The sequence below is a fragment of the Thyridium curvatum genome (assembly GCF_004353045.1).
Source record: "Thyridium curvatum strain D216 chromosome Unknown NODE_2_length_892811_cov_85.036431, whole genome shotgun sequence".
Lineage (NCBI taxonomy): Eukaryota > Fungi > Ascomycota > Sordariomycetes > Thyridiales > Thyridiaceae > Thyridium > Thyridium curvatum.
Window position 1 is genome coordinate 600,876 of NW_022156757.1, and position 19,604 is coordinate 620,479.

The 19,604-nt window shown below is 56.4% G+C and overlaps 6 protein-coding genes across 6 annotated transcripts; 4 read left to right on the forward strand and 2 right to left on the reverse strand.

The window, feature by feature from the left end:
- Positions 1-101: 101 nt before the first annotated feature.
- On the reverse strand, positions 102-1,952 carry E0L32_000581 (uncharacterized protein; the record flags this gene model as incomplete). The annotated part of the gene is made up of 3 exons (XM_031140379.1): positions 102-1,703; positions 1,769-1,835; positions 1,879-1,952. 3 exons carry the CDS (start codon positions 1,950-1,952, stop codon positions 102-104), a joined length of 1,743 nt encoding a protein of 580 aa, XP_030995898.1.
- Positions 1,953-2,647: 695 nt separating this feature from the next.
- E0L32_000582 (uncharacterized protein) lies at positions 2,648-6,291 on the forward strand (the record flags this gene model as incomplete). The annotated part of the gene is made up of 2 exons (XM_031140390.1): positions 2,648-3,566; positions 3,668-6,291. 2 exons carry the CDS (start codon positions 2,648-2,650, stop codon positions 6,289-6,291), a joined length of 3,543 nt encoding a protein of 1,180 aa, XP_030995899.1.
- Positions 6,292-6,613: 322 nt separating this feature from the next.
- E0L32_000583 (uncharacterized protein) lies at positions 6,614-9,172 on the reverse strand (the record flags this gene model as incomplete). The annotated part of the gene is made up of 2 exons (XM_031140401.1): positions 6,614-9,042; positions 9,097-9,172. 2 exons carry the CDS (start codon positions 9,170-9,172, stop codon positions 6,614-6,616), a joined length of 2,505 nt encoding a protein of 834 aa, XP_030995900.1.
- Positions 9,173-9,868: 696 nt separating this feature from the next.
- Positions 9,869-11,742, forward strand: E0L32_000584 (uncharacterized protein; the record flags this gene model as incomplete). Its single annotated transcript, XM_031140412.1, has 2 exons — positions 9,869-9,917; positions 9,986-11,742. The coding sequence occupies 2 exons, from the start codon at positions 9,869-9,871 to the stop codon at positions 11,740-11,742; spliced, it is 1,806 nt and encodes a 601-aa protein (XP_030995901.1).
- Positions 11,743-14,842: 3,100 nt separating this feature from the next.
- On the forward strand, positions 14,843-17,391 carry E0L32_000585 (uncharacterized protein; the record flags this gene model as incomplete). The annotated part of the gene is made up of 2 exons (XM_031140423.1): positions 14,843-15,322; positions 15,415-17,391. 2 exons carry the CDS (start codon positions 14,843-14,845, stop codon positions 17,389-17,391), a joined length of 2,457 nt encoding a protein of 818 aa, XP_030995902.1.
- Positions 17,392-18,258: 867 nt separating this feature from the next.
- Positions 18,259-19,180, forward strand: E0L32_000586 (uncharacterized protein; the record flags this gene model as incomplete). Its single annotated transcript, XM_031140434.1, has 3 exons — positions 18,259-18,383; positions 18,480-18,660; positions 18,770-19,180. 3 exons carry the CDS (start codon positions 18,259-18,261, stop codon positions 19,178-19,180), a joined length of 717 nt encoding a protein of 238 aa, XP_030995903.1.
- Between the last annotated feature and the right edge of the window lie 424 nt (positions 19,181-19,604).

A 19,604-nucleotide genomic window follows, 5' to 3' on the forward strand; every position in this document is an offset into this window, starting at 1 on the left:
GAGGATATGCAAAAAACAATAGTTTTTTTCAGGTGATTAAACAGAGAGATGTCAGCCCAGGAGTTCATGTACAACAAGATACCCCTAATCTTTTGATTTGTTCAGATGAGTACATATCGACGTGGAACTTTAGTTTTGGACAATATAACCCTGACGATATCATCCGTCAGAGCCTCGGAGCCCATCTCAGAGCCTGCAGGCACGATCATAGCCATGGCGCAAGTGCCAACGATTTCGAAGTAGTCGCCCAACTTGGGTCTCAAGTGGAGGAGTTCATCACACCCTCGAACAGCAACAACACAGTCTCGAGGAAGAAGTCGATCTTCAGGCAGGTATGGGAACCAGTCGTATTTCCCCTGCTTGTTCTGGTCGTACCGGGGAAGGACCCCGACTTTGTATCCCGGCTTGGGGAGATCATAGTAATGAAAGTTCACCCCGCTGCTGCTGGATATGGCACTGCAGGACTGGAACATGGAGCTGTTTAGCACCTCGACCCCAGTTATCACGAGCCCGCCGGACTCGTTGTCAACTCCATAGAAGTCCAAGTCTATATCAGGGAACGATTTGGAAGTATACTGGCGTGGTGCCAAAGTGGCAACAAGGCTTCCCGCCTCGCGTGACCAGAAATAGTGCTTGAGCTGTTCCTCACTCAGCAACTTCTCCGAGGGGTCCATGCAGCTCAGATCGGAAGGCTTTTGGGTCCACGTTGGCACCCAGGAGGGCAGGCTTGCTACGTATTCTCTCGGCCGGATATTCGATAGCTTTAGCATGTAGTCTAGGCCCAGCTCGTTGAGGAGAAAGGCCGCGGTCCCGATGAAAGTCTCCTCCGTCGAGATGGAATAGTCGGCTTGCAGCTGCGTTTCATTTGCATCCTCGCTGCCCTCAAAAAGCCCCAGGAGGCCAAAGATCCTGTCTCGTGGATCTGCGCTCCTGCACTGAGAGGTGGCGAAAAGGATCTTGGGGAAGTCCTTGACATCCCAGGATCGCTCCGCCTTGGGCACCGAAGTAAGGTCCGTCCACGACGGGATGTGTGATTTCTCAACCCCGGCAAGCTTCAACCGCTGGGGCCGAAACTTGGACCAAGGGAGGACGTCGGGCCCGCAGCATACGTGCGCCGACCGCGACAGGGCCACCTCCTGGATGATCCAGATGCGTGAGAAGTAGGGCCGTTGGAAGAAGTGCGGCGCTGCCCACCGGTCGGAGCCGGAGACCTCTGTGGCGATGCTGTACCCCTCGCGGGCCTCTCGGACAAGGGTCATGAACCGGTTGCCATGCACGTCGCGCCCGCAGCTGTGCTCGCCGACGTACATGATGACGGAGCCAGCTCTGGAGTATATGATGCTCATCAGGCCCACCTGGTACGACCTCTCCTGCACGTTGCTCTGGTCAATGCAGATCGAGTCGATCCAGATGCGCCGGGACTTCACCTGCCTATGGCGGAGGCGGCGCAGGGCAGCAGCGCAGTTGATGGTGACGGGGAAGTAGCGCCACTCTGGCCCGAGGAAGATCCCGTGGCTGAGCGCGCGGCTGCCGTGCTCGTCGGCCCAGGTGTACGACAAGGCGTCGTACCGGGGCGACTTGTCGAGGTCGGCCAGTTCCATGACTCCGTGGATCGGGTCATCGTAGCAGCCCGGCGAGAGCTTAAGAACCCGAATCAGCTTACCGCTGGTCAGTTGCGGGTGAGTCGCGGGAGCCGCTGGGGTCTAAGGCATCTCGGGTTCTTAGTGAGAACATGGCCTTCACAAGGGAAGCGAGCGAGGCCACTCACCACTGGGCGCCTTTGACTGAGCCTGTTGGAGCTCTCTGGCGCGGCTGATTGGCTCTCGGCCTCAACGCTGATGAGGTCGGAATAACCAATGGTCCTCGACGCTGCCTTACGGTGCGGCTGCGATGGCGGCTTCGGCGGCAGCTGCAATCCCAAAGAAGTCTGATATTTCACGGATTTCGGCCATTGCAATGGCCCTTGTCTCTCGGGCACTTCGAACACGGGGGCGTTCTCTTCACCGGCGGTGGCCGTATGGTCCGTAAGGAGAAGATCCGGCGTCGGCACAAAATGCCGGTGGCAGCTGCGGCACCGCGGAACTTGGTCCCTGCCGAACTCTACTCTGGGCCGGTCGCAGTTCGGCGCATGCCAGGACGACATCCCGAACTAACGAGTCCAGATGTACGGAATAAACCTAGAGCCCGCTGTCGCATGTATTCCTGAGATATGGAGGGGTTTTCGACAGGGGCCGTGCAGAATCAAAAGAAGGCTGCGATTGACCCCAGACAGGGCCCGGGGAGGACCGTGACAATCGCAGGACAGGGGGAGGCCGAAAAGACCTGTCTATCAGGCATATCCTGACCATTTGGCATGGCGCGCTGCATGTCAGCCATTAATCGACTCGTTGCTGCGTGGATACTTGTCGTTTGGGGGCCAACAACTCGCAGCGAATAGAAGACGCTCTGCTCTCGCCCGGCTTCTGTGCAATGAGGGCAATGTCACCTCAGCCGCAGCCAACTTCCGACCCGCTCGATTTCAGAGCCTAGAATGCTACCTGATCGAGTACTCTCACCTCTGTCGCCGTCTGTCCTTGCTACATCAAGATATGCCTCATCCCGAATCGGCCGGGACAGCGAAGACAGACCAAATGGCTGAGCCTTCAACATGACTGTTCTCAATCCAGATCATTATACAGTGGCATGGATCGCGCCACTCGAAATTGAGGCTCGCGCTGCTCTGGCATTCTTTGATGAAATCCATGATGGCTACTTCCCGGTCGCTCGAGGCCACGACTATGTCTTTACTGCAGGCAAGGCCTGCGGGCACCATGTCATTCTTGCGACTTTGCCTCCAGGCCAGCCGTATGGCACTGGTTCTGCCGGAGCCTTGGCCGGGCAAGTCAAGATGTGCTTCTCGAACCTCTGGTCTGGTCTGTTGGTCGGCGTCGCGGCCGGCCTCCCAGACTTGACGCGATCTCCACCACGCGATATCCGTCTCGGCGACGTCCTCGTTGCTCTTCCCGAAGGTGAGAGCGCCGGACTCATTGCTTATGACCTTGGAAAGGACATTGGGCAAGAACCCCTTCAGCTCTTGCACGGCGGCCATGTGTTGGCCAAAACGGAGACAGTGGTTCGTTCAGCAATCGGCAGCATCAAGCTCAAGGCGCCAAGGGATGCCGAGGCCCTTCTTGTCCATTACCGACAAATCCAGGACGATGACGGCATATTTGTTGACCCCGGGCAAGAGCGAGACATATTGTACGATTACGATCTCGAGATGGCCATCGACCGCCGGCCACGGCCAGACAACAGACGCACACGAGTATGGTACGGACCGATTGGCTCTGGGGAGAAGCTGATGAGGAACGCTGTGAGACGGAACGAGTTGAGAGACCAGCATGGCATCATTGGGCTGGAGATGGAGGCCGCGGGCACTATGAACACCATCCCGGTCGGTGTGATTCGCGGTGTCTGCGATTACGCCGATAGCCACAAGAACCAGGACTGGCAGGCGTATGCGGCGGCCATGGCTGCGGCATACGCCAAAGCTGTGTTGCAGACAATACCGCCCAAGAAAGTTCAGTGTAAGTGGCCCATTTGTAACTAGGTCATCGTCATCAAAGAGGAGTTGCATAGGGCAAGGTTGCAAGCTCTCACAGGAGGGGAGCTAATGAGGTTTCAATAGACTGTCACTTCATGGTCCCTTTTGGCCGGAACAAAGAGTTCGTCGGTCGTGAACATGTCCTGAAGCGGCTTCTACAGCTTGTTCCGCCCAGTCATGAGCGTGATAACTGTCAAAGAACGGTCGTCGAGGGTCTCGGGGGCGTCGGCAAGACACAAATCGCACTCGAGGTTGTGTACCGCATTCGTGACGAGTACCCAGACTGTCACATTTTTTGGGTGCCCGCAGTCAATGCTACTAGCTTTGAGAATGCCTACCGAGATATTGGCCGGAAGCTCGAGGTTCCTGGGATTGATAGCGATCCAGCGGATACCAAGGCACTCGTGAGAGCTGCCATTGACCGCGACCCGAATATGTGGTTGTTGGTAATTGACAACGCTGATGATACGCAATTACTATTTGCCGACAGCGGCCTCAGCGACTACCTGCCTTCAGGGAACAACGGATCCGTCTTGTTCACCACCCGTAACCATGAAGTTGCTGTGAGATTAGATGTTGTCAAGAAGAACATCCTTTCACTGAACGAAATGACCAGGGGAGAGTCGAAGGAAATTCTCGGCAACCTGCTGGAGGAACGACAGATAGAGAACGCGGCTAGCACAAACGACTTGCTCGAATTCTTGACGGACCTGCCACTCGCGATCAAACAGGCCGCAGCATTCATGGCGAAAACTGGACTGTCGACTTCCGAGTACTTCCGTCATTGCCAAAACAAAAGAGACGATCGTCTGATTGAACTCCTAAGCAAGGACTTCAACGATCGAGGCCGTTACAGGACTATTCAAAATCCGGTAGCCGCGACATGGCTGGTCTCGTTCCGGCATATTCTAAGGGATAGCCCTCTGGCTGCCGAACTCCTGGGTTTTCTCTCATGTGTTGCTGAGAAAGACATCCCGAAGCGAATCTTGCCACTAGGCGACAGCGAGATAGAGATGGATGAGGCTATCGGGACGCTGAAAGCTTACGCTTTTATCGCTGAGCGAGCGAGCCAGTCGTACGATATGCACAGACTTGTTGGGCTCGCAATGCGAAATTGGATGATAAAAGAAGGAGGATTCCAGACCTGCGTCACAAATGTCGTGCGAAGGCTCGACCAAATTGTGCCCGATCCAAAAGTCACCTCTGGGAACTGTTGGCTGCAGTACATGGCGCATTTCCTGAGAGCCTTGGATTTTCAAGACCAGGTCACCGAGCAAACTAGCCTCTCAAGCCTTCTACATAAGGCTGGAGTTAGTCAACATGCCATTGGGAAGGAGGATGAGGCGGAGAAGCTTCTACGATCAGCACTCGATTCATACGCTACATACCTGGACAGGAGATCTCCCGCCACCTCGAACTGCATGTTTGACCTAGGGAAAGTTCTAAGTAATCTGGGCAAGTACGACGAGGTAGAAAAGTTAGCTCGGGAGGCCCTTGAATCAAGCCATAGTGGAGCAGTATGGGCCATGCTCCTCCTCGGAAATATACTGGCAGATCAAGGCAAGTTGGGAGAAGCAGAAACAACAAAGCGAGAGCTTGTCAATCTGGCCACAGACTTTGTGGCTGTCGGTGGTATCACAGGCAATGCTATGGAATACCTTGGAAAACCGATAGGGGAGGAAGGAATACTTGGAGAGCCCGAGGTACTTCTTCCACGAGGCTTGCAGTCAGCATTGGACCTCCCTAGCCTCGAGCATTGCAACGTCTTGGAGATTATGGAAGAAGTTGGCTTTTATCTTTTGCAGCGGGACAAGGACGAGGAAGCCGAGAAATTACTTCAACAAGTTTGCCGTTTGAACAAGAGAGTACGGGGCGACAAGCATTTCATCACACTCAAGACTCAACATCATCTCTCCAGAGTGCTTCACAAACAAGGGAAATACCAGGAGGCTGAGACAATGTATCGTCAGGTGTTTCAATTAACACGCGAAGTACTTGGCACCAGACATTCAAGGACTGTCAACTTGATGCATGATCTGGCCGGTTTTCTTGAGGATAAAGGTGATCTAGACGAGGCCGAGGAGATATATCAACAGGAGTTGCAACTGAGGAGCGAGCTCTATGGAACAAGACATGTATACCTTTTTACCACCATGAGCAGTTTAGCCAGACTTCTTGAGACTAAGGGTCGCCTCGACGAGGCCGAGAAGATGTATCGAGAGATGGTTCAGCTCGCAAGGGGAGTTCGAGGTGTGAGCATTCCATTCTTGTCACTCAAGATGCACTCTTTGGCCTGTTTACTCATGGACAAGGGCCACCTGGATGAGGCGGAGGTGCTCTGGCGACAAGCATTCAGGTCGGATAGTCAAGTGCTTGGCGCCAGGCATCCTAACACACTTGCGCATATGAACAATCTAGCCTTGGTATTGGTCAACCAGGGCAAACATGAGGAGGGCGTGAAATGGCTACGGCAATTGTTACAGCTAAGGAGCGAGGTACTTGGAGCCGACCATGTCGACGTCCTCGAATTGAGGGAGCGTATTGAGGCACTCGAACAGCAAGGAAAACTCCAGGAGGCCCAAAACACGTGTCCACCGTCTCCAGAGGGGGCCCAGAATGATATGCTAGGAAGTCTTCGGTGTCTGGGCGTCGATCGAGAGTACGGGCGAGGCACTTACGGAGCCCGACAACGTGGACAACGCGATTGAGGCAGCAGCGGAGGTGAACTTCGTCTGGCTGCCACTATTGTGTGGCTTAGAGTCCGGGCACATCTCCCAAACTGCTGTATCAAGTATCTCGTTATGGTTTTCGAAGTGTTGTATGTTGAGACGACGGGAAAGTGGGAGAATTTCCGAGTGAAAAGCCATTGTCTTATCTTTCTTTTTTTTTCTTTCCAGGGTCGCGGTCTTGCTACGTTCATAGACCGGATAAATTGGAAGCAAATATATTGAAGGAGTACCAAATGTGTCTAGATCCAAGGCAACTCGTTGTGTCACACCTGGAATCGTTCTCTGCATTCCATGCTGCCTATCAAAGCATCTCGACAACAACAGCATCCCCCACCCGAATTGTGGGATGCTGCGCCTCCTTCGTCCTGGCGGCACCGGCGGCCGCCTCCCCCAACCCATTGGGGCTACGAAGCCCCATGTGCGTCCCGAAGAACACCTTGCCGTCGAACCGCCGCGTCTTGGACAGCGTGACGAAGGGCTCCTCGCTCTTCTCGGCCGTCGCCTGGTTGATGCAGATCATGTGGCACCGGCGGCACGACCCGAGCATCGCGAACCGCTGCGCCCCGCCGACGGTGATGCCCGCCCAGCCGTCCTCGGCGTAGGGCTCGTCCGGGCCGCCGCCGTCGGTCGAGTCGATGACCACGTTGGCGCGGAAGACGTCGGCGCTGACCTCCTTCCCGCCGCCGTTGGCCTTGATCTCTTTGTTCAGCGCGCGGACGCTCGCGAGGTTGATGGCCAGTATGGGGCTCTCGTTGGAGAGGAGGATGCGCCGCTGGGCGCTCTCGGTATCCGAGTCTGGTGGCGATGGCGGTGTGGGGAATGCCCCTGGGAGGCTATAAGGGCGAGCACAGGCGGCTAGGTTCTGGTGCTGCTGTATCCGGGCCTTGGAGTGTCTCATCGTCTTGCCTTCCCCGCCGGGTGGGAAGCGGGCGAGGACGCACGGCACCCCTAGCGCGGCGGAGAAGAAGTTGTTCACGGTTGGATCGGTGTAAGTCTGTGCGGAGATCTCGTCTCCGCAGACGCGGGAGGATCTGGCCCGGAAGGTGCCTACTGGGCTGAGCATTGCGGGATTGGCGGACAGAGGGACAGCTATTTCCTTTGATGAGTGGGCAGGCATATCCCCTGCGTACCTCACCCGCAACTCTCCCCGTTCAAAATCAAGTGACGGCCTGAGCAAGGCCATCTTGGGATGCCGCTTCTGTCCCAGGGCTTGGCCAGTGCCACGGTGAAGTAGACACCATTCTCTGTCCCAGGCTAACCCTTCTGGCCTGATCTCCCAGCTTGTGTTCAGAGGAACCGTAAAACCACCACAGCCCTTGATCGGGAATACGTTGAGACGCTGAACCCTGTATCTCGATGCTGGGGTACTGATGCGAGTATTATATTTCTCCTGTGGTGCAGCGGTCTTTCTCTCGGTGTAAAACTCCTCAATGAATGCGATGAACCGATCAACATCCGACAGCGTACTCATTGCGCCCAGGCTTGCACGGATGACACCAGTCGGCTTCCCTCCCGCCACGTCATTATCCGTCCCGCATCGGAAGCCGGCCGAGAAGTTGCGCTTCATCTCCCAGGGCGCCAGACCCAATGCCGAGGCGATGCCACCCGGGTTACACACGCCTCCGGTCCGTATGTGAAAACCCTTGAGACTCGCCAACTTCTCGAACTCCGCAGCACTAATCCACGCACCCAAGTGGTTTCGAAGATTGAATGCCACGATAGGGCCACAGTCTATGGATGTCCCGAGGCAGACTGGGTCTGGAGAATACATCTCGCATACTGGGGTCTCGTTCCCATGCTGAATCCTTTGAAGCCCAGAAAACAGGCGCCGGGATAGATACCGGGTATGAGATGCCACGTCGTGCATCGACCCGTACAACCGTCGCTGCGCATCCATGGCGGTATCCAAGGCAACAATGTTGTGGACCGGAAGTGTGCCGTCCTCTAACCGGCTGTGAAGTGATTCGGTCTTGAACGTATGCCATTCCTCTTTTCCACAGAGAACCATGTCTACAGTGCCTCCGCCGAAGTACTTCCTCGAGTCGAACAAGGGCTCTGCTTGTCGTCTAATAATCAGTCCGCCCAAGTCGGGGAAACCAAAGATCTTGTAAAAGCTGAGAACGGTAAAGTCCGGCGCAGCATCCGAGTCTGACAAGTCAAGTGGACTGGTCGAGGCAAAGGCTGCCGCGTCGAGCAGAGTATAGAGCCTTCGCCCATTGTTTGACTCTATCCGTCGAAGACGATCTGACCACTCTAGAGGATATCGTCGTCCGTCCATATTGGACTGTGCCGGATATGCGAACAGAAGAGCGTCCTCTTCATTGTCTGACAGCAACAACGGTCGATGCTTCTCAAAGAGCCAATCCTCCATGGCTTCGTTATCGAGACAAAGGCTTCTGTTTGCCTCCTCCCTGACACCAACGAGACTGGTGTGGCTCGCAGAATGATATGCATAGGCAAAACTCCCGGGCCTGGCCCTGAAAGCTTCAGCGACGAGCTTGATGCCGGCGGTCGCATTCGCCACGAAGACGAGATCGAATTCGGTCGGGTCGGCATTGAAGAACTGCAGTACCCGCGCGCGAATGTCGTCGATGCGAGACGAGGACAGTTGCGAAGAAGGCGATCCTGAGTGTGGGTTTCCAAACAGGTTGGACGTCATGTCCTTTGCAAAGGCATCAACGGCGGACTTGGGAGGCACAGTCGTCCCCGCGTGGTCGAGGTAGACGGCATCTAACGAATCTTAGCATTGTAACATTGTGATATGAGAAGCGTGACAAGCCGGACCTTTGAGCATGGGATATTCATGTTCCCGAAAGGCTTCGACCGAAGTATTGTAGCCAGTCGCTTGTGCGCCAGCCATTATCACCGCTTTCTATCACCGACTCTAGCGATCCAGATGGCCGATTGCCGTCCTTCGCCTGTACCCTGGAGTTGATGGAAGAGCTGCAATCATGGAGAGAGGTTTGGAGGAGGAACATAGTTGGTCACTGCCCTGCTTATTCAAACGCAGAGACACATCTTTCAACCCCAAAGTCCCCAGACTCTGTTTCTCGCCCCAATCGAGGTCCCGTGGCTCCAGATCCAACGTCACCAGGCCTGTGATAAGCCAATTCGAGGGCGCCGGGCGGGCCAGTGGGCGGTTCTCCCCCGCGCTTTCGGTACGGTAGACGCTAATCCTGACTAAGGTAGCTGGAGATCTGACAGGTGCTGGAATACGCGCGAGCCCGCACAGACCACCTGCAGCACCGGCTGGCCGAGTTTAAGTGGCGCCCCATTTTTGGCGACCACTTTACGCGCTTTTGCGCGTCGAGTCTCACCAGCCACGGGCCCTGCGCGCGTGAACCCGCGTCAAGACCCGCCGGACATCTCCACGCCTCACCACCTGCCACTATTAATCAATGGCCCTGTGCAGACAACTCCTTCCTTCTGCCTTTGAACCTCCCCAGTTTCTTTCCCTGAATAACCTCCAGACTTCATAATTGTTCACATCTTCCTTCCTTCATCACCTCGCCAGTGTGTATAATCCGTAACTTCCCCCTTTGCATATCAGTACAGAATGGCAGCCTCCGCGCTGGGCAAGAGGACTCGGAGGTCGACAGACGCAGGTAGGACCAGACTGGCATCACCATACCTCTTACCTCGCAGTGCATTGACTCATCTCTTGAATTGACAGACCTCGACCTCCCTGCCAAGCGAACGAGGCGGCAGACTCGCAGCTTCGAGATCAACGATGAAAACCAAGACCCCAACGAAGTCTCACCCCCGGAGCTTGACTCTTCCCTCGAGGACTCGCCCTCCAAGCGCCACATCGACAGCGTCAGCCCTGTGAAGTTCCCCATCACACCTACCACGCCTCGCTTCCGGGACGCTCTGGCCAAGAATCCTAGCACACCCCGTCAGCGTGTCACGATCACTGGCAAGTTCTCGAAGCGATTGACACCGCAGTCACCCTTGACTCCGACTTCTTGCCAAACCGTCTACTACCAGGCGCGGCAACTGTTTTCCCGAAGCTCAGACCCGGGCCAATTGATTGGACGCGACGAGGAGCGGGCCAAGCTCCAGACATTTCTCGACCGGTGCTCAACATCACATCCGGGAGGGTGCCTATATGTCAGTGGGCCGCCAGGCACGGGCAAGAGCGCTATGTGCAACGAGATCACGACACGGTTGGCCACAGAGCATGGCTCCGTTCGAAAAGCATATATCAACTGTATGAGTATCAAGTCGTCTACCGATCTGTTCATTACTCTGCTTGACCTCTTGGGAATGGAGACAGCGATGTGTGAGGAGGATGCGGCGTCGTCATTGGAGAAGGTTTTCATCACCAAGAAGAAGTCGGCCGACGTCCACCTCGTCGTCTTGGATGAAGTTGACCACATTATGACTCTGGATCTGGAGAGCCTCTACCGTCTCTTCGAGTGGTCTATGCAAAAGGGCTCGCGGCTCCTCTTGGTTGGCATCGCCAACGCTCTTGATCTGACCGACCGCTTCCTACCTCGCCTCAAGTCTCGAAACCTCAAGCCCGAGCTCCTGCCTTTCCTCCCTTACACTGCTCCTCAGATCAAGAATATCATCACGAACCGACTCAAGTCGTTGCTGCCAGCTGACACGACCACGCCCGACTACACACCGTTCTTCCACCCGGCAGCTATTGAGCTCTGCTCGAGGAAAGTCTCGAGCCAGACCGGAGATCTGCGCAAGGCATTTGAGATTCTACGCCGAGCTATTGATCTGATTGAGTCGGAGACGAAGCAAAAGTACGAGAACGAGGCCAAAGAGGCGGCCCTGCAGATGACGCCATCTAAGAAGCCGTTGGGAGAGAACAACAATTTGGCTTCTTCTCCATCCAAGGCCGACAGGGGTGTGGCAGCCTCGATCCTGGCGTCGCTCAAGAGCTTGACTGTGGAGAGCGCTCCGCGTGTGAGCATTGGCCACCTCAACAAGGTTACCGCGGCAGCCTTCAGCAACGGTGCCAACCAGCGTCTCAAGACACTCAACCTTCAGCAAAAGGCTGCTCTGTGCTCTCTGATGGCTCTGGAGAAGCGAAATCGCGCCTCCATGTCTCAGGTGATCTCGGGCACACCATCAAAGTCCAAGGTCACTGCGCCCACCATCAAGACATTATTCGATACCTACTGCCTGCTGTGCAAGCAGGACGCAATTCTCCACCCCTTGTCGAGCTCCGAGTTCAGAGAAGTGGTGGGAAGTCTCGAGACCTTGTCGCTGGTCACGGCTGTCGACGGCAAGACGGGCTCCTTTGCCGCGCTGCAGACCCCTAGCAAGCGAGGAAGAAAGCCTGCATTTATTAGCGGCAACAGCGACGAGAAGCGCGTTGCGAGCTGCGTTGGCGAGAAGGAGATGGGAAGTGCTCTGGAAGGACCAGGTTCCGACATTTTGAAGAGCATCATGTTTGGCGAAGCATTGGATTAGAGACAGTCTTTTCTGTTTTGTTTCTTGCATATGGCACCGCATCCTGCATTGCGCTGCACGGCATAGTACTGCATCAGCATTTTGTGTTTACACTAGAGAAAAGCATAACACCCGCAGGTCCGAGGAGGCCCACGCGGATCATCAGGAGTTCATGTTTGTATGACTACTGGGAGGGCGGCGCATTGGTACAAAGGAGTTGGAATTGTGGTGCAAGGCCATGGCCTGGCGAATTGGGCATGGACAAGATACCACGCATGACTTTTTTAATATGAACAAAACATTGACTGTACTTGCCGCTTGCGTTCATGTGAAACAGCAACTGTCTGGGGTTGTCATGTTGCCGCATCCTGAATAGGTCCATTCATGACTGTGAGCAATTCAATCAACCTTGATGGAAGCGCCGCGAAAGGATCGGACCGGTGCCTTTCTTACGTGTTTGTTTCACTTCGAGTCCAGGGAGGGTCTCGTGTGCCAAGATTGCCAAGGCAGCCCTACCCAGATTGGCTCTGAGCCCTCGAACCCTACTTGAACGTTTGGTCGTCTTTGCTCGAACAATCAGCACTCGCTGCAGTCATCACTGCGGACATGGACAAACACGAATAGACTGCACTGCTAATTAGAACAAGCTACCTAGTATTGGAGGCTAAGCGATGTGCCGACGAGTCCGCGCCGCTGGCCGGCAGGTGAAAAGCGACACTCCGCTTCTGGGAAGCTGCAGCTAACCCGAACACTCACTAGTCGAATCGAGACCTGGCTCGGGCGCTCGTGACATTGCGCCATTCTTGAATGTGCGCATCGGCGTGGACTGGAAGAGGTGGGTGTTTTCGTGATGCAAACCATCTCGAACCCTCTCGCTGGACCAGTTCACCAAGATCAAATCATTGACGCCTTTTTTATCTTATCACGGATCGCTGCCAAGAGATGAGGCTCGCCTTACCCCGTAGCTGCCGTTCAGCAGTGACGGGAGCCAAGAAATGAAGGAAAAAGTAAGGCCAACGGGCAGACGCAGGGTTCGCCTGGGATCTCTGTGGAACCGCTGATCGGTCGTCTTTTCGGGCTGGTTCCAAGCGTGAGCAAGTAAAATCTCAGCTAGTAACATGCGACCTTGGTTGGGGCCCGAGTCATTGCCTGCAGCCTGAGAGTGTGTACCTGGATGGGATTCGGCGGCCAGCCTTCAAGACTAATTGATGCCGTTCAACCAAGCAGCTGTGTCCCGTGGAAATCTCGAGCTTTTGGCAGCCGTTTGGTGTCCCAAAGAAACGAGGGACAGGGTTGATTGCCACCTAAGCATTTCTGGCATGTTTGGGACAGGAAACGGATGGAGTTGAGTGACCTGTGTCATCGTTCCCTAAAAATTGGAAGTACATGCCGATTTCCGACGCCTTCCCACAGGGTCCAGCGGAGACGCTGCCCTTTCCGTGCTCCGTACGCCCCCCTCGGTTTCATCGAGCTAGGTTCGCTTCGCGGCTGATCTAGTAGGCAGACTAGAGAAATGGACAGTTCAGCATCAGCAGATCACGGAGGTTGTTTGGTGGTGGGTGGTAGTGGTTGATTGTGAAGTACCTTATCATCCTTCTGCTGCTGCTGCTGCTGCCTCCATCCTGAAGAAGATGGTGTCGAGAGGAGGGGGTGTGAGAGAGAGAGAGCATGGATAATGATGATGGAGGGGACATGGTTGGGCTGGCTGCCCAGCGCCAGTGAGGCTGTGCTTGTCCTGCTCTTCCTGTTTTGCGACCGATGAGGATGTATGTACCTTCTGGAGGGAGGTAGAGATGAGAACTACCCGCGCCAAGCCTGCTTTTCAACGTCCCCTCCTCTTCTTCCAACCTCTTGTCTCAATCCACCAATCTGTAGACAAACGCATCGACTCTCGCAAAGGAGGGGGGAGATAGAGAATTTTCAAGGTCGAATACGACTTCATCATCGCGAACCCCGGCTCTGCTTGGGCACGCGCGAAAGCCAGAGAGCATAAAGTCACATAATCTTACGCGAATCTAGGCCCTGTCTCGTTGGGAATCCACCGCTTATCGACCCGATCGAGCACTACTCGACCCTCGCTGGGGCCCCTCGTAACGGACTGAAAATGGTCCCCAAAATCTCCTGGTGGTTTCTATTAGCTGTCTTCCCACGTTATTAGAGATCCCTAGCGGTTTTGCGTCTCTCTAAACCCCCGAGTCCGACCCCGAGGCACCCCTCCTCTTCTCCTGCCCATTAATCCCTTCCCTTCCATATTCTCTCCTCTCTTCCCTTCCCATCTTTCCCCACGAAACCTTTCATCATTGATCTTGGCAGCCAAGCACTCAGCCCTCTTGTCTCGCCTTGGCATATGCAACCAAGCAGACACCACCGCAAACCCTCCCGTCACCCGCGTTTTCCTTGTCGCTGCTCTCTGCTGCTCCCGCTCTGCTGGCCATTGCGTCGCTGTCCTCGCCGGATTCTAGAACCTGAGCAGGGGGGGGCGCCAAAAAGCTTAGGTGCGGTGCCAACCACCACCTGTCCCCAGCACAGGGTTCACACTGCGACAGCTGCTGCGGCGCGCGCCCAATTCGCTTACGCAATCGCTGTGCCCATCCCAGCTTCGCTGCCTCCGAGAGGGTGAATCGCACAAACGTACGAACGAGCGAACGAAACGACCTCGGCACCGTCGCGAGCAAAAAGGGCTGTTGGCATACACCGCTGTGTGCCACTGCCGCGGACGTCGACTGCTACAGATGCGTGTATTGAGCGCCGCCGCCGTCTCCGATCTGGGTGCTTAGGTGCTCGTTCCTGCTCTCCTCCCCTGTCTGCGTGCGTGTTCGTCTGCGTGCCCTTATCTCCACCCGCTCGACTCTTTCCGCCCGCGGCTTCCTCAGTGTACAGCAACCTCTGGAGGTGGGTGGCCTGAGATCACGCAGTCCAAGAGTCCTCTCTCTCTCTCTCTCTGTCGTCAGCGAAGCTCTACGAAACTCGCCCCATGATTTCCCCCTAATTCGGACCGAACTTCGAGGAACACCCTTCTGCAGAGCGCTTTCGTGCCGGGGCCCAGACGCGCCCAAAATTTCCACCGGGGTCTCACGTCTTTCGTCGTCGTCGCCTCTCGCGCATCGACCGGATTGCATAGATGGGCCCTTCCCCGGCGAACAAAAGCAACGCCTCCGCCGCCGTCAAGGACGCCGCTCCCTCCAGACCCTCCTTCTTCTCGCGCCTCTCCCTCCCGATCCTGTCGCGCCAGGCGCGCAACATTGCCGACTTCCACATCCGCCCGGCCGAGCCGCATCGCCAGTACGCCGCTGGCGACCATGTCGCTGGCGCCGTCGTGCTGACGGTGGTCAAGCCCATCCGCATCACCCACCTGACCGTCTCCCTCCACGGCTTCGTCCGCGTCTTCAAGAGCCCCAATGGCGTCAACGAGCCCCCGATCAACCCGGCCGAGATACCCACGTCGACGTCGCGGGCCAAGTTCAGGTATCTCGGGAATGGCTACGCGAGCCTGTTCCAGGATGAGCAGGTCCTCAGCGCAGACGGCAAGCTGGAGCCGAGGAAGTACGAGTTCAACTTTGATCTCATGTTCCCGACCACCAGCTTGCCTACCAGCGTAGACGTACGTTCTCTCATACTGAACTGCATGCAGATTTGCATTGTCATAAACCCCGCAAGTGCCTTGTTGAATGCTAACGCAGCTGTGCCTGCTAGTTTGAGCGTGGAACCATATCGTACATGATCACCGCTACGCTGACGCGCCCGACGACGATATCACCGACCCAAACTTGCGAACGGAGGATTTTCTTGACGGAGAAGCTCGACGTCGGCCTGTTGGATCCGCCGAGGCCCCGTACGATCTCGTTACAGCCCATTTCCAAAAAGTCAAGGAGGAGGAAAACTCTGCCACCGGAGAATGCTTCGCCGCTACCCAACCGAACAGACTCGGCCTTATCTGACCCGGATGCGACGAGAGCGAACGAGAACTCGACGGAGGGCTCGGTAGCGGCTGAGGAGGTACAACAAGATGGCCGACATATTTCGTTTCCAAGGAGTCCCATACACAGCGAGATCATGAGCGAGATCAGCGGCGAAAGCGTGGTCAGCGGCGCCAGTACCGGGCAGAGCGGGCGAGCCCATGACGCGAGTCACACGAGTTCTTCAGGGTCGCAAGGGGCGTCAAACAGGACGCGTACGCCAGAGAAGCGCGTTATCGTCGCGACGATCGAGTCATTGAAAGGAGGGTGCCTACCAGGCGATATCCTGCCCATCAAGATATCAGTACAGCACATCAAGCGGATCAAGAGCCTGCACGGCGTCGTGGTGACGCTGTACAGACAAGGGCGGATAGACTCGGCGCCACCGATACCGGATACCGGGAAGCTCACATCGGAGGACGTGCGTCGTCTCGACAAGGAATACTACTACCCTCGGTCCAAAACAGGTCTCGGCGGACTCTCCCTGAGCTCGGCAGGCTCTTGCAGCGTCTTTCGCAAGGATCTTGTACAGACGTTTCAGCCACTAATTATTGACCCTGGCACGCTCGGTGCCAACGTTACAGCCTACGTTCGGGTGCCGGAGGACTGCTTCCCTACGATCAAAGGTCTCCCGGGGGAGATGATCAGCTTCAAGTATCAGGTCGAAGTTCTGGTCGATCTAGGGGGCAAACTTGCTGGCCAGATCCAGTCAGTGCAATCCAAGGTGACTCCGGTGGGGACCCCCGGAGTTGTGGGAGCAACCACCCGGAGTTCATACGAGCAAGGCGGGGCAGTCTTGACCGGCAGCAACGTAATCGATACGGATCAGCTACGTCGCCATAAGGGGGTGATATCCGTCACGTTCGAGGTGGTCGTCGGGACCGCCAACAGCAATAAGCACCGCAACCGCGGCATTTCGCGGGTGTCGACCTATACGCGACAGATTGACGAGGCGGCGCAGTATCCTGAAAACACGCAGGGCGAATGGCATGGTGAAGGCGAGCCGGAGAGATATCATGAGGAGACCCCGTACCACTACGGGGATGGGTACTTCCCGCCGACGATCGAGGTACATGACCAACACCCGCCGTATCTGCCGCCCGAGCCGAGTAGAGCACCCGTGCCCATCTACATTCCGCTACCAGAGGTGTCCGAAGACAACGGACTGTCAGAAAAGGATCGGATCAGGCGAGCCGAGCAGAGACTGTTGCCCAGCCAGCCCCCGGAAGCACCGGTAGCTAGCTCGTCACGGGCGGCGCCCGCGCAGGATGAGAACATCTACGACGCTGAGGATGAGCCTACGGCTCCCGATGGCGATGCGGCGACCCCGCATGCCGCTATCGAGATACCCGCCGTGGAAGACGGGCCCTCGGCGCCGACATTTGAGGATCTGGACCCGACACCTACCGCGCAGCCTTCCGAAGACAAGCAGGAGCTCGAGCGGCGCAGGCTGATGCAGGAAGCCAGCGCCCCGCCCGAGTGTCCCGAAGACTACGACGCCGGTGTCGGTAGCAGCTCGGCGCCTGCTGCGCCTGCGCCCGCGACCGCACCCGAAGCTGTGGACGAAGAGCCCTCGGCGCCGATGCTCGGCGAGGAGGACCACTACGGACACGACTTTGCTTACGACCAGCTTGCGGCGGGGTCGTCTACGGCGCCTGCTGTCAATGGGGTCGGCGGAGGGCCGCATGAGCCGCTTCCGAAGTACGAGCGGTGATGTGAGAATGGGCTGGGCTGGGCTGTACTGGGCTGTCGAAGCGTGTTCTTGAGATCTGTGTGCTGTTATATGATACCCCTGTGGCGAGGAGGCGTGACCAAAAGTGTGAAGGAGAGGCATTGTATTTATGGGGGACGAGTCGATGACGGGAGTGAAGAACTGGTGGGAAGTTGTGGCTGGAGTATAGGGAGAGACGGCAATCTTGCTATTATGCCAGATGGAGGTTGTAGGCGCCGCGGAGTTTGGGAGGAATATGTCTACTATTATCTATCTATATCATCGCGAATGGGAGGGAAAGTTGAAAGCTGCATGGGATGGAGGTTGAAGTTGTGTTTTTTCTTATAGGACTCTGTTCTGAAGATACCCCCATGCATCATGATTGTTGCATCTGCAAGAGCATGGGAGTTTTTGTCTTTGCATGCGACGAATGGGGAATTCTATCCAATTGCTTTTCAACTTCAAGCCGGCTGCATGATGTACAGTTAACTGTGCGACTTGCTCGATGATGGTTTGCCCTATGGTGGTGATGACAACAGTGAATGAGGCAACTGGGCGCATGTCTTGACCCCACCATGCCTCAAATGTGTAGACTGGTGAACCCAACCCCACCATCAAACTCATTAAACCGACAGCTAGCGACGCGCCAACGCCACGTCCGTCTTTTGTCTTCGTCTTGCCGTGCGCACATGCATCAGACTTTCACCAAACCTTCCAGTACTGACTGCACCTTTTGTGACGATGTTATGACCTCGCCCTGCGACCCAATTACTACCCCCCTTCTTCTCCTTTTCATTCACTTCCGCGTCTCTGCTTTGTTTCCTATATTAGATCCCTAGGTGTGCAGTGCAGGCGCAGTGCAGTACGGCAATGGACATCGACGACATCCTGCGCGAGGTCGACCCGGCCGGCGGTGCGGCGCCGCGGGGCAAGCGCGACCTGCAGGAGCTGACGAGGGCTTGGGTGGCCGAGAGGTCGGCGCCCGAGCTGTTGGAGTATGTTTCTCTCGAGGGGTCTCTCCCATTGTGTGTATGTGTTTGTGGAAAGGAAAAAGGCAAGGCTGACGTCTGCCTGGTTTGTTGCTTCTTTAGGTGGCCGGCCGACGGGCTGTTTGAGCGCATCAACGAGCGCATCAAGACGCAGATCGAGCGCGTCGAGGAGATGACGGGCGACATGGACCCCAAGACCAACTTTGCGCTCATTGTGATCCAGACGGAGCTCGAGCGGTACAAGTTTCTGGTCAGGAGCTATCTACGGGCGCGGATCGCAAAGGTAAATCTGCTACTGCCTCTCTGTTGTCTATCCTGTCTATAGTTGGGCTCGGTTCAGAAAACACTACAATTCTACACACACACACATACACACACACACACACACACAGGATGACTCCAAAAGCAAGGCTAACAGGCATTGCCCCCCGCAACAGATCGACAAGCACACGCTGCACTACCTCTCGACGCCCAGCCTGCGCGCGCGCCTCTCGGGCACGGAGCTCGCCTACGCGACGCGCCACCAGGCGCTGCTGCACGACCACTACCTGTCCTCCTTCCTCGCGAGCTTCCCCGCCGCGCTGCAGAACCTCAACGACGCGGCGGGCAACATCAGCATGGTCGACGCGCCGGACCTCGAGGCCGCGGTCTTCGTGCGCGTGCTGCGGCCGCGGTGCGAGGTCGCGGCCCGGGGCACGGACAGCGACGCAGAGCGGTTCGAGGGGCGGGAGGGGGATGTTTTGATATTGCGGTGGGCTGATGCGAAGGCGCTTGTGGGGAGGGGGGATGTCGAGCTTGTCTGAGGGGGGGGGACATGGGTGGTGGTATATAGATACGTGGGAGTGTGCGTGTGTGGCTTCGACTACGGATCCGTGATGACGGCTTCGGCGTCTGGATTGGAACACGGAGCGGCGGTCGCCGGTGCGAGTGGTCGGGGGACGGCCGCGAAGCCGGGCACGCAAGGCATGATGCTCCGGAGTCGGTCGGCACTCTGGGCCGCTCTACATGCCGATATGCTGCAATATCCTCACGCAGGATGGTATATGCCGAGATACATACAGGGAAGGCTATCCTCGACTTGGCAGGACACGCATCAAGCGCTGGAAAGCGTGTATACGATGCACCAGAGCAGCGGATCACAGACGCGCTGCAAGATCTTGGCCAGTCGTGTGTATGTACACGGCTGCCCGGCACGTAGGTTGCCTCTGGAGGAGAGGCAAGGAGGCG